We start from the raw sequence: 21,830 nt of genomic DNA on the forward strand, positions 1-21,830 counted from the left end.
TTGGACATTATTATACCTCATGTGTCTTTATCTACCATGAAGGCTACCCACTGAAGTAACTTACCTCTTCTCTGCCCTCAACATCAGTCTTCTTCAACCTACTCACAGTACTAACCCAGACACTTTGTAAATTATTATTATTACTAAGGGCTCAGTGTAGATCCAGCTGAGATGCTAAGACCCCAGCATCCCTTATCAGCTGAACGTGCTGCTCTGTTTTCTCAAGGCACATTGCAATCCGTATAAAGCTCACCATAAAGCCTAGCTTGCGGAACTCCTTGGAGCAAAGGGAATGGCGGCGTTCAGAGTTTGAGTTGCCAGGTGAAGATTCATTCTCAGACACAAAGGCTGCGTGGCGCAAGGAATGAAGCAGGTCCCTTTGTTCCTGTGCAAACAAACCAACATATAGAAAACTTAGTGCATACACACAACCACCCCACACATCGTATACATTTATAAAAAGGGAAAGGAAATGGAGCTAAGAGGTAACAAAACTATTGAAAAGTGAGTCAAGGGGAAACTCACCAGTGAGTAGGGATCCATTGGGGTCCTCATCCTGCACTCCAATAAGGTCAATGTGAGGGATTGCAGCACATAGAGATAATGGGCCATCTCATCTCCAATCGGCTCTGAGGCATGGACAATGTTCTAGAAGCACACATTTCACAGCTTAGAAAATTGACTTTTTTAAAAAGATAATAGCATCCAGAATATCCCTCCCTGTTGCATGTTGTCTAGTTGCTATGTGGCTGGGGAATTCAGGAAGTTTTAGTCTCCTCAAAAACTCCCCCCCCCCCCCCTCGGTAGCACAGTGGGTTAAACTACTGAGCTGCTGAACTTGCTGACCAAACAGCTGGTGGTTCGAATCAGGGGAACGGGGTGAGCTCCCACTGTTAGCCCCTGTTTTTGCCAACCTAGAACTTTGAAAATATGCAAATATGAGTAGATCAATAGGTACTGCTCCAGTGGGAAGGTAACGGTGCTCATAGAATCCTAGAGTTGGAAGGGACCTCATGGGCCATCCAGTCCAACCCCCTGCTAGGAAGCAGTAATATTGCATTCAAAGCAGCCCCGACAGATGGCCATCTAGCCTCTGTTGAAAAGCTTCCAAAGAAGGCGCCTCCACCACACATTGGGGCAGAGAGTTCCACTGCTGAACGGCTCACACAGTCAGGAAGTTCTTTCTCATGTTCAGATGGAATCTCCTTTCTTGTAGTTTGAAGCCATTGTTTCACATCCTAGTCTCCAGGGAAGCAGAAAACAAGCTTGCTCCCTCCTCCCTGTGGCTTCCTCTCACATATTTATACATGGCTATCATATCTCCTCTCAGTCTTCTCTTCTTCAGGCCAAACATGCCCGGCTCTTTAAGCCGCTCCTCATAGGGCTTGTTCTCCAGACCCTTGATAATTTTAGTCGCCCTCCTCTGGACACATTCCACCTTGTCATGGAAGGATACACTGAGGCTAGAGGAGCCACTCACAGCATTAGAAGCAAAGGCCCAGGATTAGGTAATAAAGACACTGGGACACAACATGCATGCCAAGGACCCTCACCCCCACCCCCGATGCCACCTTCATGCCCACCTTGTGGATAAACTGCCTGAGGTTCTTCTCCCCTAGATACTCCATCATGTCCTAGAAATTGGAAGGAGGCAATGAGATGGGTCCAATCATAGAATTACAGAATTTATTTATTTATTTACTATGCTTCTATACTGCCAATCATAGAATTACAGAATTTATTTATTTATTTACTATGCTTCTATACCGCCATTCTCAGCCCAAAGCGGCACAATTTGATGCCCATAGCATAATAGGAGTTGATTCATAGCATAATAGAATAGCATAATAGGAGTTGGAAGAGACCACATGGATCATCCAGTCCAATCTCCTTCTGAAAGGCAGGAAAAGCACAATCAAAGCCCCCTTGACAGATGGCCATCCAGCCCCTGTTTAAAAGCCTCCAAAGAAGGAGCTTCCACCACACTACGAGGCAGAGAGTTCTATTGTTGAACAGCTCTAACAGTAAGGAAATATCTCTGTTGAATTGTGGTGCCCAGAATTGGACACAGTGTGACTCCAAGTGAGGTCTGACCAAAGCAGAATAAAGAGGCAACATGACTTCCCTCGATCTTGACACTAGACTCTTTTGGATGCAGCCCAAAGCTCCATTGGCTTCTTGAGAAGTTACATGACATTGTTGGCTCATGTTCAACTTGTTGTGCTCTAAGACTCCAAGGTTGCTTTTACATGGAAATGTTGTCAAGCCAGGCTTCACCCGAAAGATCCCCCTTACCCTCCTTTCTGACTCGCTGGCATTAAGAAGGAGAGCGATAAGAAGAGCCATCGCTTTTAGCTGCAGCTGCTGGTTCATTCTATAAGGAAAGAAAAAAGCAGGGAAGCATATTATGATCAGAAAGGTTGGGTTGCCTCACTTCTGCCCTTCAGTCAGGATTCTGAAGGTCAAAGCCAAATAGAACCAAAGTTTGCAAGGCCAATTGTAATTTCCTTGGTTTAAAGTAGGGGTCTCCTAACTACGACCCGCGGGCCACTTCTGGCCCACCAAGGGCACTTATCCGGCCCGCGGAGGAGGAGCGCCCCCCCCTCACAGTGCCCCTCCCTTGGCTGGCTCACACTATCCGTCAGGCCCGATGGGCAGTGTGAACCAGCCAAGGGCAGCTGCTCCACGCGGCCTACTCGCGCGTAAAGCACCTCGCGAGGTGCTTTAGGCGCAAGGAGGCTGCGCGGTGCTGCTCCTCCCTTGGCAGGCTCATGCTGCCCATCGGGCCATCGCAAAAGTAGGCTGCGCGGTGTTGCTCCTCCCTTGGCAGGTTCACGCTGCCCATTGGGGAGGCTGCCCCGGCGCTCCATGCAGTCATGCCGGCCACATGACCTTGGAGGTGTCTACGGACAACGCCGGCTCTTCGACTTAGAAATGCAGATGAGCACAACACCCCAGAGTCAGACACGACTGGACTTCATGTCAGAGGAAAACCTTTAACCAGGAAAATTGTGGAAGATCCAGGGTGGGAGAAAGAACCCTTGTCTGTTGGAGGTAGGTATGAATGTTTCAATTGGCCACCTTGATTAACATTTCATAGCCTGACAGTTTTTAGGGAGAGGTGATTAGCTGGCCCTGATTGTTTCTTGTCTGGAGTTCCCCTGTGTTTGAGTGTTGTTCTTTATTTACAGTTATAATTTCAGAGTTTTTTAAATACTGGTAGCCAGATTTTGTTCAGACTAGAAATAGGAAGATTTCCCATTCTCTGCTCCTGGAATTACTGCCTAAAGAGGGCTAGAAAGAACCCCCTCTAAGGGCACTTCCACACAGCAAAATAAGATATGTGCAATGTGCATAGGAATTTTTTAATTGATTTTTTTTTCAAAAAAACTATAGTCCGGCCCTCCAATGTTCTGAGGGACAATGAACTGGCCCCCGGTTTAAAAAGTTTGAGGACCCCTGGTTTAAAGTGTTCAGATAGCGTTACAGCTGCTTTAGTCCATTGCCACCAAAAAGGTGGTTATCAGCAGTCTTCTGGAAGGTATGGAGAAGTCCCCAAACCTAGTGGGACAAACACCCTTCGGGCCCTTCCACAGCCATATAACTCAGAATATCAAGGCAGATAATCCATAATATCTGCTTTGAACTGGATTATCTGAGTCCACACTACCATATAACCCAGTTCAGTGCGGATTTTATATGGTTGTGTAGAAGTGGCCTTAAAGGGAGCTATAACAGCCCAAAGATGACTGAAAGTGTCTTGGACCACCAAAGAATACTGACAGATTGCAGGGGAACGACGGAGCACTATGTTCTAGAATGGAGTGTCTGGATTCCATACCTGGAAGGCCACAGGTTCCTCCACCCTATCGAGGCATACACATAGATACTGCAGACCTGGACACTGTGAAGGCACCTATGCTTACTCCTACATCAATTAAAGCAATTAAACTTATCAGTTGAGAGGCCCCTCCCCACTGTAGCACCAACTGCTGCTCTGGACAGAGCGAAGACAGAGGGGAGCAGAAGACATTTCCATCTTGTCTTTACTAATAATATAATATAGTATATTGTATATACATATAATATTTATAATATTATAATGTAACACAATATAATACTAGTAATAATAATACAATATTATAATTATAATTATATATTTACATTACATGTAATAGGTAAAGGTAAAGGTAGTCCCCTGACATTAAGTCCAGTCATGTCTGACTCTGGGGTGTGGTGCTCATCTCCATTTCTAAGCCGAAGAGCCAGCGTTGTCCGTAGACACCTCCAAGGTCATGTGGCCGGCATGACTGCATGGAGCACCGTTACCTTCCCGCCGGAGCGGTACCTATTGATCTACTCACATTTGCATGTTTTCGAACTGCTAGGTTGGCAGAAGCTAGGGCTGACAGCGGAAGCTCACGCCGCTCCCCGGAATCGAACCTGCAACCTTTCGATCAACAAGCTCAGCAGCTCAGTGCTTTAACCCACTGCGCCACTGGGGGATCCTAATAATACTAATAATATTACAATATAATGGTATAGTGCCATGATGGCGGACCTATGACACGTGTGTCAGCACTGACACGCGTAGCCATTTTCGATGACATGCAGCCACATACACAGAAGAATGGGGCCGCATCCCGAGAAGAACATTTCATCCTCGGCTCCTGCACCAGCATTTTTCTATAATGCCAAGATATATGACATTATAGAAAAAGCAGGTAAGTTAAATAATTAGTTTTTTGGTTTATTAAATACAGATATATATTACAATAATATATTTTTGTTATATCTTTTTTCTCTCGAAGTGACACCTCGCCTGAGTTATGCTCAGTTTTTTGGCGAGTTTTGACACGCCAAGCTCAAAAAGGTTGCCCATCACTGGTATAGTGCAATATAGTAATATATACTGATATTGTACTATGCTAATAATATAATATATTGTATGAAAATATATATTGTAAGCCGCTCTGAGTCCCCTTCGGAGTGAGAAGGGCAGCATATAAATGCCATAAATAATAATAATAATAATAATAATAATAATAATAAGGATAGAAATAGAAGCAAACATGATATCTGGAAAAAGGACTGCAGATGAGTGCTTACACTTGCAGAAGGGAGATGAGTCGCTCGAGGGTCACCTGTTGCTTGACCAGTTCAAAGAGGGAATGGCTGGTTGGCACCATGTTCTCCAAAATGGCCAGCGAAATCTGCTGGATGGAGGCATCCATTGGAACCACGTTGACATAGCCAACAATCTGTAACAAGGGACGCAAATTCACAAACAAAGGGAGAAGGGATCAAAGCATTGCCCAAAGTTACAGCCTACCAACCAGGCACTCTCCAACAACCATTGAGAGGCCATTCCACCACCCGCTGAGTGGGAAGGAGCCAGCCTACCAACCAGGTACTCTTCAGCAGCTGCTGAGAGGCCCTCCCACCATCTTTAACTGCTCCGGGGCGGCCTTTTCCATCGATTGCCCAGCTGACTAGCATTCTACTGAGGGCCTGATTCCATCAGGACGCCTATGGTCCACACACAAACCCGACCACCAGCGATAGCAACTCAATTCCCCGAGCTGCGCTCCACTCGGCCTTCCCTACACTGCCCAGCATCGACATGGAGAGATTGGTGTGGCAGAGCCGCTCTACCATCGCCACCATTTCCCACTACCGTGCCATGACCTCGCTGCTAACTACCCATAGCCCAAAGTTACTTCAAGCCACTGATACTCTATAGCAGTGTTTCTCAACCTTCCTAATGCCCTGACCCCTTAATACAGTTCCTCATGTTGTGGTGACCCCCAACCATAACGTTATTTTCGTTGCTACTTCATCATTGTCGTTTTGCTACTGTTTTGAATTGTAATGTCAATATCTGATATGCAGGATGTATTTTCATTCAATGGACCAAATTAGGCACAAATAATAATAATAATAATAATAATAATAATAATAACCTTTATTTCTATACCGCCCATTGTCAGAATATGTTAAAGTATGTAATGTGTTTTAAATGTAATTTCATGTAGTTGTAATATGGATGCCACAAGACTGTATTGCTATGATGTATGTTTATGTTTGAGGCTGTGAGATAGTAGCCCTGAGACACTCTCTGAGCTGAGTTGTGAGAGAAATTAGGGAGTATCCCAGTGGTTCTCAACCTGGGGTCCCCAGATGCTTTTGGCCTACAACTCCCAGAAATCCCAGCCAGTTTACCAGCTGTTAGGATTTCTGGGAGTTGAAGGCCAAAAACATCTGGGGACCCCAGGTTGAGAACCACTGGAGTATCTGATATCTGCCAAGCAGCCAAGCAGCTGTAGAATTAGGTTCTTGTGGGTTTTTTCGGGCTATGGGGCCATGTTCTAGAGGCATTTCTCCTGACGTTTCGCTTGGCAAGCATCCTCAGAGGTAGTGAGGTCTGTTGGAAATAGGACAATGGGTTTATATATCTGTGGAATGGCTGGGGTGGGGTAAAGAGCTCTTCTCTGCTGGAGCTAGGTGAGAATGTTTCAACTGACCACCTTCATTAGCATTTGAAGGCCTGGCTGAGTCTGGGAAAATCTTTTGTTGAGAGGTATTAAGATGTGCCTGGTTGTTTCCTCTCTGCTGTTTTGCTGTTGTAATTTTAGAGTTTTTTAATACTGGTAGCCAGATTTTGTTCATTTTCATGGTCCGGAGACGTGTCTAAAGACCCCAGCGTGCGCACCAAAAGTCGCCTCTTCTCCTGACTTTCTCTTCAGCCATTGGGACCGAGAGAGAGAGAGAGAGAGAGAGTGCCCCTCTGGCTGGAGGTATCTCCCACCTCCGCTCCCTCCTTTGCTTTTGCGCCTACCTTCAGGAAAGGTGGGCATCTCCACCTCTCTCTCTCTCTCTCTTGGTCCCAATGGCTGAGGAGAAAGTCAGGAGAAGAGGTGACTTTTGGTGCACACGCTGGGGTCTTCAGGCACGCCTCCGGACCCAAAACGGGCCAGGCAAGGGAGCAAGTGCGGCAAGTGTAGTTACTGGGATGTATAGTTCACCTACAATCAAAGAGCATTCTGAACTCCACCAATGATGGAATTGAACCAAATATGGCACACAGAACTCCCACGACGAACAGAAAATATATATCAATGATTGGTTGGGGGGCGCCAAAATACTATTTGCTTACCGTTGAAAATTACCTAGGGCCGCCTCTGGGGCCACGCCCAGTATGTTTGGAAAGGCAAGAGTTTTAAGGTAGAGTTTTCACCCTCTGGCTGTTTCTGCCGCTCAGCAAAGCCCTGATACACCCAAATTTGAATACTGGTGGGGTTGAGGAGAGGGTTGATTTTGTCATTTGTGAGTTGTAGTTGCTGGGATTTAGAGTCCACCTACAATCAAAGAGCATTCTGAACACCAGCAAGGATGGAATTGAACCAAATTTGGCACACAGAAATGTTTACCTTCTTTTAATGCATCACTACAGATTTTTTTCCCCTTCAGAATAAAAATTATAATTTAAAAAAACATAAGGAGGGCCCAAGTTTGCCCAGGCATGCTGTACGGTCTATTCAGAACTGTATCCCAAGGGAGTGTTTACCTTTTTGATGAAAGCTGGACTGAGAGTCTCCCAGGACACAAAATCGTGCTCCATCAGCTCCACAAAGGCCTTCAAAGCATAGGCCAGAATCTCTCCTATCCTGGAGCAACAGACAGCAAACAGAGTAAGAGAGGCCCAAACATGCCACCCTTGAAGGTCAAAATGCAGCTCTGACCAAGACAGCCAGAAACCGCAGGGATGGTGCATTAGACATACCTAGAAAAGAGAGTGGGGAAGAGAACGAAAGAAGAGGGGGAAAGAGGAAAAGAAAAAGAGAAGGAGGGAGGAAAAGGAAGAGCAGTGGAGAAAAAGGAAGTTTCTGTATGAATTGAAATTCCCAGAAAAGACAAAGAAAGGTTTCAGAAAAACAGAAGGCATAGAATTTTGCTTGGTAAGAATTTTTTTTTTTTACATTTGGCATGTGAATACAATAGGAAATATTGTGCCATATATTTACACAATTTTAGAGGCAGTCCACAAGTTATAAACAATACAATAGGAAACATTGTGCCATATATCTGAGGCAAGTGTGAATGTTGCAATGGGCCACCTTGATTATTTATTTATTTATTTGCTTGCTTATGACATTTATATGCTGCCCTTCTTACCTCAAAGGGGATTCAAAGCAGCTTACAAGTTATATGTAAATACAATATATTATGCATTGTCGAAGGCTTTAATGGCCGGAATCACTGGGTTGTTGTAGGTTTTTCCGGGCTATATGGCCATGTTCTAGAGGCATTTTCTCCTGACGTTTTGCCTACATCTATGGCAAGCATCCTCAGAGGTAGTGAGGTCTGTTGGAAGTAGGAAAATGGGTTTATATATCTGTGGAATATCCAGGGTGAGACAAAGGACCTTTGTCTGCTGGAACTAGGTGTGAATGTTTCAGCTGACCACCTTGATTAGCATTTAATGGCTTGGAAGTGCCTGGGGGGAATCTTTTGTTGAGAGTGATTTGATGTGCCTGATTGTTTACTCTCTGTTGTTTTGCTGAGTTTTTTAATACTGGTAGCCAGATTTTGTTCATTTTCATGGTTTCTTCCTTTCTGTTGAAATTGTCCACATGCTTGTGTATTTCAATGGCTTCATTGTGTAGTCTGACATGGTGGTTGTGAGAGTGGTCCAGCATTTCTGTGTTCTCAAATAATATGCTGTGTCCAGGCTGGTTCATCAGGTGCTCTGCTATGGCTGACTTCTCTGGTTGGAGTAGTCTGCAGTGCCTTTCATGTTCCTTGATTCGTGTTTGGGCCTTGCTGCGTTTGGTGGTCCCTATGTAGACTTGTCCACAGCTGCATGGTATATGGTAGACCCCTGCAGAAGTGTGAGGATTCCTCTTGTCCTTTGCTTCCCTCTGCGGTCAGTGGTTCCCTTGATGTATGGTAAGAACACTTTTCCTCTGGGTGGATCTTCGTCTTTACTCTCATGGCTTGTTCTCGGTCTTGCAGCTCTTCTGATGTCCGAGGTGGAGCCTCCATTGGCCTGTAGAGCCCAGTTGAGGTGGTTCAGTTCATCTTGAAGGAGGTGGGGTTCGCAGATTCTTCTTGCACGGTCTGACAAGGCTTTAATTGTGCTTCTTTTTTTGACTTTGGTGATGGTTGGAGTTTTTATGTAGATATCTATCTGTGTGTGTGGGTTTTCTGTAAACGGTGTGACCCAATTGTTGATCTGGCTTGCAGATGACTAGGACATCTAGAAAAGGCAGTCTTCCTTCATAGACTTCATTGTCCCACTGAAAGTAGCTGGTGGTGAGGCAATGGTGAAACAATGAATTCTACGAACAGAAAGATGGAGTAGCTATGGGGAGCCCTATCAGCCCGGTCATAGTTAATTTCTACATGGAACACTTTGAAAAACAAGCCCTTGAAACAGCCCACGATATGGTTCAGATATGTGGATGACACCTTCACTATTTGGAGCCATGGAGAAGAAGAACTAAATAGGTTCCTGGAACATCTTAACAGCATCCACCCAAACATCCAATTCACCATGGAAAAAGAAAATGAAGGAAGGCACTGCAGACTACTCACAACCACCATGTCAGACTACACAGAGATGCCATTGAAATCCACAAGCATGTGAACAATTTCAATAGAAAGGAAGAAACCATGAAAATGAACAAAATCTGGCTACCAGTATTAAAAAACTCAAAAATTACAACAGCAAAACAACAGAGGGGAAACAATCAGGCACATCAAATCACTCTCAACAAAAGATTCCCCCCAGGCACTTCCAAGCCATTAAATGCTAATCAAGGTGATCAGCTGAAACATTCACACCTAGCTCCAGCAGACAAAAGTCATTTGTCTCACCCTGGTCATTCCACAGATATATAAACCCATTTTCCTACTTCCAACGGACCTCACTACCTGTGAGGATGCTTGCCATAGATGCAGCAAAACGTCAGGAGAAAATGCCTCTAGAACATGGCCATATAGCCCAGAAAAACTTACAACAACACAATATATTGTTAGCATAGAACAATATTAGTACCATACATTCCAATACTGTACTATGCCACTACACTGTAATATTATGAGTAATATTACACATAATATGAAATATATAATTATTATATTGTATTATTAACATTGAATGGCCTTGCAGCTTCAAAGCTTGGCTGCTTCCTGCCTGGAGGAATCCTTTGTTGGGAGGTGTAAGCTGGTCCTGATTGTTTCATATCAGGAATTCCCCTATATTTTTAGTGTTCCTCATTATTTACTGTCCTGAACATAAAAGGCACGCCAGACTAATTCAACCAGAGAAGTCAGCCATAGCAGAGCACCTGATGAACCAACCTGGACACAGCATATTATTTGAGAACACAGAAATGCTGGACCACGCTAAGAACCACCATGTCAAACTACACAGAGAAGCCATTGAAATCCACAAGCATGTGAACCTTGAACAAAATCTGGCTACCAAACTCTAAAATCAGGACAGTAAATAAAGAGGAACACTCAAAAACAGGGGAATTCCTGACATGAAATAATCAAGGCCAGCTAATTTATTTATTTATTATTTATTTATTTATTTACACCAGTGACTAGTATATTTGGCCACCTTATCTGGCAATTCCCTATAGGCTCTCAATAGGATGGAGTAGGCAATCCCTTTGGAAGACAAAGGACATAATCCAACACTTCCTTCCCAGAGACTGGTGCTTCTGAAGCTTCCTTTCCTCTAATACTCACATTTTATCCTCTTCCACAATAAGAAAAAGCTGGTTGAGACCATTCCTGCTAATGAACTCCTGAGCAAAGGCAACATCCCGAGAGAGAAACGACAGCTTCTTCAGAGAGTCGGATTTGACATCGAAGTTGTTGCTTTGAATCCCACCATGCAACTTTGCAGCCTCTTGATCCTATGAAGGAAGAGTCGTAAAGATGAGCCTACACATTCACAATAACGCCGTGTACAGTCCTGACCACCTACATTTCAAAGCCAATTTCAAAGAGCTGAAAAGGATATTTTTAAAACAGAAGAAAAGTGTTGTGACTCAGCTGAGCTCTGTGGGCCTTCTGAGCCGGAATTCCTACAGGATGATGATGAGGATGATGGGTTACAGATTTCTGTACATGCTTCAGACAGGGCTGACAGTAGGGTTGCTGAAGGGGAAACAGCAAGTCAGTTCCCAGGGGAAAGGAATGTTAGTGAGACTGATAATGAGAGTGAAATCCCACACGGCCAGGTAGAGACGTCTTTGCCTTCCCACAGTGATCCGGTCCAGTTGGACCAAGATAAGGGGTTGCATAGCCTTGATGATAATGAATTAATGAGGAGACAAGATAGTCTGCAATTAAGGCTCCGGAGAAGTACACCAAGCAAGAAGCCAAGGGTGCCAAAGGTCAACGCAATGTGTTCATGTCTGCAAAGGGAATTTAGCCTTGTAGCTGACAAGCAGGGGTTGTCAGTCTAACATAGCTCTTCCCATGCAAACTTCTCTGGATTAACTTTGGCATTTAGCAGCACGCTTCTGGCTTCCTGAGTCTAGGATTTGGATCTTGTTCTCAACTGTTTTCCATAGACTCTTGTTTGACCATTGCTAAGGGATTATGCTTCATGTTTTTGCCTTTGGATCTTGGGAACTTTGTCTTTGCATTTAAGCCTTTGTATTGCCAATGGAGTAGAGTTCGGAGTAGAGCAACTGCTTTGGGAGACGGTGGTTGGGCATCCGGACAACGTGGCCGGTCCAGCGGAGTTGATGATGGAGGACCATTGCTTCGATGCTGGTGGTCTTTGCTTCTTCCAGCACGCTGACATTTGTCCGCTTGTCTTCCCAAGAGATTTGCAGGATTTTCCGGAGGCAGCGCTGATGGAATCGTTCCAGGAGTTGCATATGACGCCTGTAGACAGTCCATGCTTCGCAGGCATAGAGCAGGGTTGGGAGGACAATAGCTTTATAGACAAGCACCTTGGTATTCCTATGGATGTCCCGATCCTCAAACACTCTCTGCTTCATTCGGAAAAATGCTGCACTCACAGAGCTCAGGCAGTATTGTATTTCGGTGTTGATGTTGACTTTGGTGGAGAGGTGGCTGCCAAGGTAGTGGAAATGATCAACATATTCTAATGTTACACCATTAAGCTGTAGCGCTGGCATTGGAGAGGGGTTGGCTGGTGTCTACTGGAACAACACTTTGGTTTTCTCGATGTTCAATGACAGGCCGAGCTTCTCGTATGCTTCTGCAAAGGTGTTTAGAGTGGCTTGTAGATCTTCATCTGAATGCGCACAGATGATGTTGTCATCAGCATACTGGAGTTCTACAACAGATGTTGTTGTAACCTTGGTTTTGGCTTTCGGTCTGCTGAGGTTAAACAGCTTGCCATCTGTCAGATAGATGATTTCCACTCCGCTGGGAAGTGTTACTACTACTCAGAGGCTCATCCACAACAAGCTCAGTGCTTTAACCCACTGCACCGTTAGGCGACGTTACGTTAGGCGATCCCTCGCTTTCCGAGGATGATTGTCTTCCAGTGTTCTTGTGGGTCCGTATGTGGCTGTGGAGCCCTATTCTTGCTCTGCATCTTCTTCCGCAGTGAGGGCATTGGTTTCCAGGTGGAAGGTAGTCTCGGTCTCACTGCGCCACTAGGTACTCAAATCATGTTGTGTATCAAATAATAATAATAATAAATAATAATTAGGTAATAAAATAATAATCAGGTAAGGTAGCAGAATTTTGTTACTTTAACAACAATACCTGGACAAAGAATTCAAACGGATTGAAAAATATGTGAATGGATATGGGTTTTAAGCAGAGTAGTGACAGATTGGAGTAATTTTTGCTCTTACAACTCTACAGTGTAACTTACTGGAGCAGTGGTCAGTTGCAGGATGCTCCCATTCTTGATTTCTCCACGATTCTACAGAAATAAAACATGATGACAGCATTATTAAAACTCTGCATCTGGTATAGTGTGCAAACAGCCATTGTACTATAATAGGTAGAATGTTTAACTTGATAAAACCAAGGTTCTAGTGCCCAATGAGCTATGAAACCTAATGAGTTAGCCTGGTCCTGTTACTATTTTTTCCCATCTAATCTACCATATATTCCGGGGTATTACATGACTGGGGCGATAAGACGACTCCGCAATTTCAGTCCTCTACGCCAGGTAGTTTCTGTCCTCTGCGCCTCGCGTGTGGTTGACCATGGGCCTCTGGGCTGCTTCCTGCGCCGCCTCCAGAAGGGCCTTCCACGCTGCTCAGGCTGCTCTCCTTCTCCATCTCTGCCTTCCAGCCCCATCAAGCCTCGCGAGAAGCGCCTCTTCTCCTGCGACACAAAGTTGTCTCACGGGTGAAGAGGTGCTTCTCGCGAGGCCTGGCCAGGAAGAAGGAGAGCGGCTTGACCAGCGCGGCAGCCAAGAAGAGAGGAAGGACGGGGAGCCTGCCTGGGAGGCTACCATGAGCCAAGGCAGCAGAGGAGGAGGCGGAGGAGGAGGAGGGGAGCCCATGGCCAAGGCCATCCACACCAAGAGGCTCTACCGGTAATTTTATTATTATTTTAATTTTATACCCGGGGTACTAGACGACCCCCAAAATTTTATAAGGTTTTACATGCCTAAAAAGTCGCCTAGCACCCCAGAATATACAGTACCTCTTAAGAAGAAATGTAACCAACTCATGAATAAAAAAAGGAATTATTATTATTATTGATTTATTTATTATTTATTTAATTTATTAATTCATTATGCTGCCTTTCTCCCAATACTGGACCCGAGGTGCCTTCTGAAAACAGGACATTAAAAACATGCTGGGCATGTTTAGCTTGAAGAAGAGAAGGCTGAGAGGAGATATGATAGCCATTTACAAATATGTGAGAGGAAGTCATAGGGAGGAGGGAGCAAGCTTGTTTTCTGCTTCCCTGGAGACTAGGGCGCAAAACAATGGCTTCAAACTACAAGAAAGAAGATTCCATCTGAACATGAGGAAGAACTTCCTGACTGTGAGAGCCGTTCAGCAGTGGAACTCTCTGCCCCGGAGTGTGGTGGAGGCTCCTTCTTTGGAAGCTTTTAAACAGAGGCTGGATGGCCATCTGTCAGGGGTGATTTAAATGCAATATTCCTGTTTCTTGGCCAACGTGTGGAGAGGGAAGGGTCGGTCTCTAAGAGGGCCCCTCTCGAATGTGGGGTCCCTCAGGGGGCTGTCCTTTCCCCCGTTGTTTAACATCTAGATGCTACCACTTGCCCAGCTGGTGCGCGGCTTTGGGCTTGAGTGCTATCAGTATGCTGATGACACTCAACTCATTCTGAGGATGGAAAGCCGACCAGACTCCATACCCGATAATTTCCATCAATGCCTTGAGGCCATTACTGGATGGTTGCGTGCCAGCAGGTTTAGGGTGAATCCAGCAAAGACAGAGATCCTTTGGTTGGGTCACCCGGACAGAGGAGTGATCCGGTTTGCCTACCCTGGATGGCGTGACATTATGCCCATCATCTTTGGTAAAGAGTCTGGGAGTCCTTTTAGACCCTCTGCTGACGGAGGCCCAGGCCTCCGCTGTGAGCAGAGACGCATTTTTCCATCTGCGTCAGGCTAGGCGTCTGGCTCCCTCTCTGTCCAGGGACGACCTGGCCACTGTGATCTTTGGTCATCTCAAGGTTGGACTACTGTAAGGCCCTCTACATAGGCCTGCCTCTATCGGTGATCCGGAAACTTAAACTAGAGCAAAATGCTGCTGCTCGGCTTCTTGCAGGGGTCCCAGCAAGATGTCAATCTTGCAGCAACTGCACTGGTTGCCAACTGAGCACCAGATTACCTTCAAAGTGCTGATTCTTAGCTTTAAGGCCTTATATGGCCTGGGGCCGGAGTACCGCCTCACCCCCTACCAACCCCCGAGATCACTCTGTTCAGACGATCAGGATCTCCTTGAAGTTCCCAATTTTAGGACCTTTCACCTGATGTCTACTAGGCGTAGAACATTCACAGTAGTGGCTCCTTACCTGTGGAATGCCTTGCCAGCGGAAACACGAGCTCTCTGAGATTTACTATCTTTTCGTGGAGCTTGTAAAACTTATTTATTCATTTGAATCTTGCTGATTGAAAATTTTCTTTGATTTTAAATGTAATGTATCACATATGTATATTGTAAACCAACCCGAGCCTTTGGGGAGTGGCGGTATATACAATTGATTAATAAATAAATAATAAATAAATATAAAATCCAGCTGATCTGTTTTAAACTGGATTATATGGCAGTGTAGACTCATATAAAAGCATTATCAAAGCAGATAATGTGGATTGTCTGCTTTGATAATCTGGATTACATGGCAGTATAGAAGGGGCCTGAAACCCCTTCATAGCCATGCCCCCAATTCCCATCCCAGAAATGCAGCTCAGAATGATACCACAGTCAATGGTATCAGTAAATGTTTGTATATTTTTAGGTTTGAAATTATATTGTATTGGTTTTATTATGAGCTACTTTGAGTCTCTTTTTTAGAGACAGAGTGGGATACTACTACTACTACTACTACTACTACTACTACTACTAATAGCCAGTGAGGATCATAGAATCATAGAATCAAAGAGTTGGAAGAGACCTCATGGGCCATCCAGTCCAACCCCCTGCCAAGAAGCAGGAAGATTGCATTCAAATCACCCCTGACAGATGGCTATCCAGCCTCTGTTTAAAAGCTTCCAAAGAAGGAGCCTCCACCACACTCCGGGGCAGAGAGTTCCACTGCTGAACGGCTCTCACAGTCAGGAAGTTCTTCCTCATGTTCAGATGGAATCTCCTCTCTTGTAGTTTGAAGCCATTGTTCTGCCTCCTAGTCTCCAAGGAAGCAGAAAACAAGCTTGCTCCCTCCTCTCTGTGACAGAAGTTTCAGTTTCTCGTCCACCAGCCCACCCTTGCCTCTCTAGAGGCGCAAGGTAGCAAGACAACACTAGACAATATACCAAACACACCGATTCTGTGATGTATGCTTGCTGGCCGTCCACGTACTGAAGGGCATAACGCTCGGAATTATTCAGGTTCCACCTATAGAATCATAGAATAATAGAGTTGGAAAAGACCTCATGAGCCATCCATGTCCAACCCCTTTCTGCCATGCAAGGGAAAGCACAATCAATGGTTGGAGGAAGATTCAGAAGAAGTAGAGGAACAAATTTGGAATATATATTTTTAAGGATATAAAAAGGAAAGAAATTAAGAGAATAAAAAACCCAATGTTGAGAAATGTGCTAGAAATTTGGAATAGATACAAGGAAATATTATTATCAGAAAGTTCAACTCTAACACCAATAATAATGGATAGAAAATCCCCCCCCCCCCAAATTAAAAAAAAACAAACATATTAGATAAAAAATTAAGAGAGAAGAATATAGATAAAATTGGAGATTGGATAAAAGCCGACCCAACTATAAGCCGAGGCACCTAATTTTACCACAAAAAACTGGGAAAACACATTGACTCAAGTATAAGCTGAGGGTGGGAAATGCAGCGACTACTGGTAAATTTCAAAATAAAAATAGATGCCAATAAAATTACGAGGGGTATTTTTTAAGTAAGGTCCGTTTTGTTATAGACAATAGTACTTCACGTGCATACCGCAATGAACGTGTGCTCAGTTTCCGCTCTGTAGCTAACCTGTACAGTTCTGTTCTGTGCTTTAAAAATGTTTAAGACTATCAACTCACCCTTCGCATGTGAGGTTCGCTCAGTGATACGGTTTTTGTCAGCAAGGAACCTGCCTGCTGCAGAAATTCATCGACAGATTTGTGAAGTGTACGGTGATACTTTTATGAGTGAAAGCAAAGTGCGTAAGTGGGTATGACAATTCAAAGATGGCAATGACAATGTCCATGATGAGGACCGCTCCGGTCGCCCTTCTTTGATTACAGACGATTTGGTGGCTTCAGTTGAAGTGAGGATCCGTGAGAACAGGCGCTTCACAATAACAGGTCTCTCAAACGAATTTCCTGACGTGTCGAGATCAGTGCTTTACAACATTGTTTCTGAACACCTAAAGTTTAGGAAACTGTGCTCCCGTTGGGTCCCGAAACTCCTAACAGAGGACCACAAAAACCAAAGATTTGAGTGTGCGATCAAATCAAATCGTCTGTAAGAAGGGCGACCGGAGCGGCCCTCATCATGGATATTGTCACGGCCATCTTTGAATTGTCGTACCCACTTACGCACTTTACAGTTAGAGCAATGGTTCAAGAATTGGATTAAGATAATGGGAAAGGAGGCAAATTTACGCAAGTTGAACAAATGATACAAAAAGAAAGAGCTACGGGAGGATACCATAAACTGAAAGGAATAACCAGCAAACTGTATAAGATAATAACTGATATTAAGGGGAGGGGGGGAATAAAGGACGTAACATTAAGAGAGATATGGGAGGAAGACCTAGGGATTGGAATAAAAGAAGCGGATTGGGTACAATTATGGGCTCAAATATATTTAAAGAATTTATTGATACGTGTTAAAGAAAATTACTGTATATACTCGAGTATAAGCCTAGTTTTTCAGTCCTTTTTTTAGGCTGAAAAAGTCTCCCCCAGCTTATACTCGAGTCAATATTATTTATTATTTTACTTTGTTGTTGTTGTTGTTACATTTATTATTTTATTATTGTTGTTATTATTACATTTATTATTTTACTCTATTTATTATTGTTATTGTTACATTTATTATTTTACTCTATTGTTATTATTATTTTACTCTATTTATTATTATTGGAGGACATGTAAGCATATTTACATTGAAGGTGGTTAGAATAATGGTTTAATCAAAGTTAGACAGCCTTACCTTGAATTACAGTTTATGTAAATATTCAAAAACATTTAACCTACTAATGCCTAAATTAATATAATTTTATTGGTATCTATTTTTATTTTGAAATTTACCAGTAACTGCTGCATTTCCCACCCTCGGCTTATACTCGAGTCAATACGATTTCCCAGGTTTTTTGGTAAAATTTGCTGCCTCGGCTTATATTCGGGTCAGCTTATACTCCAGTATATACGGTATTTATGCAATGGATTTATGGTAACAGAGCAAGTCCCTGCTATTTAAATGTAAATTTTCAATTCTGCATTTATGAATCTAAGAAGCATATTGCTTTACAAAACCACTTATGCAAAATTTCCATGGGTGCAAATACATATGGTCTCAGAAATATTACAACAGGACTGAAGACATCAAGTACCCATCTACTCCAACTATGGTAAATTTCTGCATATATGTGCAGGACATTACATGCTATCTAAAAGTGCTTCTGAAATGAGAATCATTCTTTTGAGGCCCAAAGATGGAGAAAAGGAACAGTTACTCACACATCGCACACCTCTTTCACAACCGCAGACAATGGTTTGGCCTGCAAGTAAAAGCAAACAGCATGTGGATACTTCGACAATGAGTTGAGCACCAGATCTGGGAAGAGGAGAGAGCCAAATCCACTTCAGCCCCCGAAATTGTACACACCTCACAAAACACAGCAACAGACCGGATTTTCCTGGAAACGTCAGGGCAAGAAATGAGTACAGGTGGTATATCACATTAAAGCAGAAGTCCCCAAGCGAAGGCCCATAGGCAATGCTTATGTGCCCGGTGTTGTCTGGGTATGAATTTCCTAACTCTAATTATTTAAAATTCTCATGATTAGCAGGATAAATTTATGATTGCTAAGTGGTACAAGCTTGAATGCATTTTTTTCAGGTTTCCTTACTGTTTATATTTCATTAACTAACAAAGTTGTTTTTGTCGTGTCAGGAGTGACTTGAGAAACTGCAAGTCGCTTCTGGTGTGAGAGAATTAACCGTCTGCAAGGACATTGCCCAGGGGACGCCTGGATGATTTGATGTTTTTATCATTCTTGTGGGAGGCTTCTCTCATGTCCCTGCATGAGAAGCTGGAGCTGATAGAGGGAGCTCATCTGCCTCTCCCCAGATTCGAACCTGCGACCTGTCGGTCTTCAGTCCTGCCAGCACAGGGGTTTAACCCACTGAGCCACCAGGGGCTCCAGTAACTAAAAAAGTAATTTTCCCATTCATGAGGTTTTATTTATATCTATATCTATATCTATATCTATATTTCACCTATATCTATATGCATAAATTTTTGTGTGTGTCAGAAGCGACTTGAGCAACAAGCCGCTTCTGGTGTGAGATATATGCCTAAGAAAAGTGAAAATATGTATGTGTGTATGTGGTTGGGCTGCCCAATTCCACAGACAGGCTCCCACTTCCACAAACAGCTGAGGAGCCACCAAAAGCCCTCCCTCCAATGACATTTCAGGTTATAGCGAGCGCCATAAACATATAGCCCAATCCCTGCCAGTGTCCTCCCCAAACACAATACTGCCCGCCACCCAAGGGATGCTTTCATTTGGGGACAATTTCATCCTAGATTTTACATTTTTCCTCCACCACAGACATCCCAGTGTTACTTACTCTCTCCATTGGTGTGGAATGATTTATTTATTTTTTCATTTATTTACCTTATTTATACCCTTACTTTCTCTACTCTGGGGGGGGGGGGGCTTGAGGTGCCTTACAAATGGCACCTACTGTTGTAGTAGAGCCTGTAAGTAACGTTGCAAGCAGTAGTATGGGTGCCAGAAGGGGGGAAAGGGTTACTCGCGAGCAGGAGTCAGATGAGGAACAACAGAGGAAAAGGATTCGGGATATACTTATGGCACCTACAGATGAGGGCTCATTTGAGTGGTTCTCTGGGAATGATGGGTCAATGAGTGAAGGAGAGGAGGGAGACACAATGGATGGGAATAGGGGAACAAAGAGGGTTACTCGCGAGCAAGAATCGGATGAGGAGTGACAAAGGAAGAGGATCAGAGATATACTTACAGCACCTACGGATGAGGAATCATTTGAGGGTTTCTCTGGGGATGATGGGTCACAGAGTGGGGAAAACGGGGAAGACACTGTGGATTGGACTAAGGTAAAGGAAGTGCAAGCTATTTGTGCGGAGCCAACATCTAGTGATACATTTATGGGATTCTCTGGAAGTGAAGATTGGCAATCAGGGAATACAGCTGAGTCTTGGGGGGATCTAAGTCTTGACAGGAGATGGAGAAGATGGAGGGATGGGCGTGGAACCTCACGTGAAGAGTTGGGAGCAGCTGCAAGGGATGATCATGGGGCGGTGGTCAGTTCATCTTCTGATGATGATGATGATGTATAATAAAAGTGGGTTTGGAAATGGGGAGTCTTTGCAGAAGGCAAGGTGTTGGTATACATTCGTGTATTGGGTACTGTTTGGACTTGTTGCTACCTGTTCGTGTTCGGCATTGGGTTTGGGATCTGCAGGTTGCAGCTCCTGTCCGTGTGTACTTTCGACTTGGATTCTCGTGAGTGTGGATTTCTCCCTTCCTTGACCTTGGACCGGTTTGACTACAACGCTGCTTCTGTGGACTTTGGAACTTTGCTACTTTGGATTCCTCTTGCTACGACCCTGGACTTCGTTTGACTACACTTTCCTCCCTGCGGCTTCTCTGCTTTGTTAACCTTTTTGTGTGACTTTGGAGTACTGTGTTTGTTTTGGTTCTTTTGTCCGGATAACCCGGATTATACTCTTGTTCACTCTTTTGAACTAGGACTGGTTTTAGCTTTGAGTTTTGACCAGAGGCATTGAGTTAAGTGCCTCTGAATCTTTTTCCTTTGCTTTAATAAACAAATGGAACTAACTCTGAGTCTGGCCCCTTAATGCGTCTGTGATTCCGACACCTACACAATGCCTCAACACATACAAAATTCACCTAAAATGGTTTGAATTAAAATTACAATATAATAAACATGATTAAAATACATTCAAGGTTAAAACACACCATCCAGCGTTCAAGGTCTAAAGCAGTGGTCTCAACCTGTGGGTCCCCAGATATTTTGGCCTACAACTCCCAGAAATCTCAGCCAGTTTACCAGCTGTTAGGATTTCTGGGAGCTGAAGGCCAAAACATCTGGGAACTCACAGGTTGAGAACCACTGATCTAAAGCTATTCCATGATCAATTGCACATAATTCCACATTAAGATTACTATATTTGCATGATCCCGCCCACTGCCTCTCCTTTAACCCTTTCCTACTCTTTTCAACTCTGCCTGCACAACAAACAGAGCAGAACTAATCAGAAAGTAAACCTACTGGAGGCGTTTGGGGGATTAACTCCATATGATGAAAGTTGTAGTTCACCCTACATCAAGTCAGAGCACTGTGTCCTCCACTGACAATGGACCTAGACCACATTTGGCACATGGACCTGGATCACATTTGGCCCCATGACTTAAGAAAAATACTGGAGATGTTTGGAGGGGAATTCACCTTTGTAGGTACTGGGATTTATCGTTCACCTGCAATCAAAGAGCACTCTGAACTCCACTGATGATGGTCCTGGACCTAAGTTGGCACACAGAACCACGATGACCAGCTGAAAATATTGGAGCGGTTTGGGGGTGAGAAGATGCGAGCCAATTGTACAAAGGTGCGTTGCTGAGGTTGGCAACGGCAGGGCCTAATAATGGAGGTACTTTACCTCAGGCACCTTTTAATCCCACCGCTGCCACCAATTGAGAAGATGCGCGAACCAATTGTGCAGGTGTGGATGATTATGGAGGGAATTAATCTCAGGCCTCAATTGTGTATAAGAATATATTATAGAGGAGGCCAATTATTAGTTGCAAATTAAGGTAACTGCCACCAACGTGAGGTATTTGAGCTATCACCGATGAGATCTGGCTCTACAGACGCAGGTTAGATGAGATGAAACGGTTTTTAACAAAAGATAACAAGTTTTTTGTGTAC

At 44.0% G+C, this 21,830-nt stretch overlaps 1 protein-coding gene across 1 annotated transcript in view; it reads right to left on the reverse strand.

Moving 5' to 3' along the window:
* Positions 1 to 21,830, reverse strand: part of ELMO3 (engulfment and cell motility 3) — a 53,373-nt gene that overhangs the window by 26,917 nt on the left and 4,626 nt on the right. Inside the window, exons 3-12 of the mRNA XM_067471044.1 lie at positions 18,354 to 18,394; positions 15,978 to 16,050; positions 12,881 to 12,931; positions 10,762 to 10,931; positions 7,568 to 7,667; positions 5,110 to 5,261; positions 2,296 to 2,374; positions 1,584 to 1,634; positions 526 to 648; positions 254 to 385 (exon numbers count right to left, since the gene is read on the reverse strand). Coding sequence (XP_067327145.1) covers positions 254 to 385; positions 526 to 648; positions 1,584 to 1,634; positions 2,296 to 2,374; positions 5,110 to 5,261; positions 7,568 to 7,667; positions 10,762 to 10,931; positions 12,881 to 12,931; positions 15,978 to 16,050; positions 18,354 to 18,394 — 972 coding nt within the window. The remainder of the gene's footprint in view (positions 1 to 253; positions 386 to 525; positions 649 to 1,583; positions 1,635 to 2,295; positions 2,375 to 5,109; positions 5,262 to 7,567; positions 7,668 to 10,761; positions 10,932 to 12,880; positions 12,932 to 15,977; positions 16,051 to 18,353; positions 18,395 to 21,830) is intronic.

Source organism: Anolis sagrei, chromosome 8, assembly GCF_037176765.1.
Source record: "Anolis sagrei isolate rAnoSag1 chromosome 8, rAnoSag1.mat, whole genome shotgun sequence".
NCBI lineage: Eukaryota > Metazoa > Chordata > Lepidosauria > Squamata > Dactyloidae > Anolis > Anolis sagrei.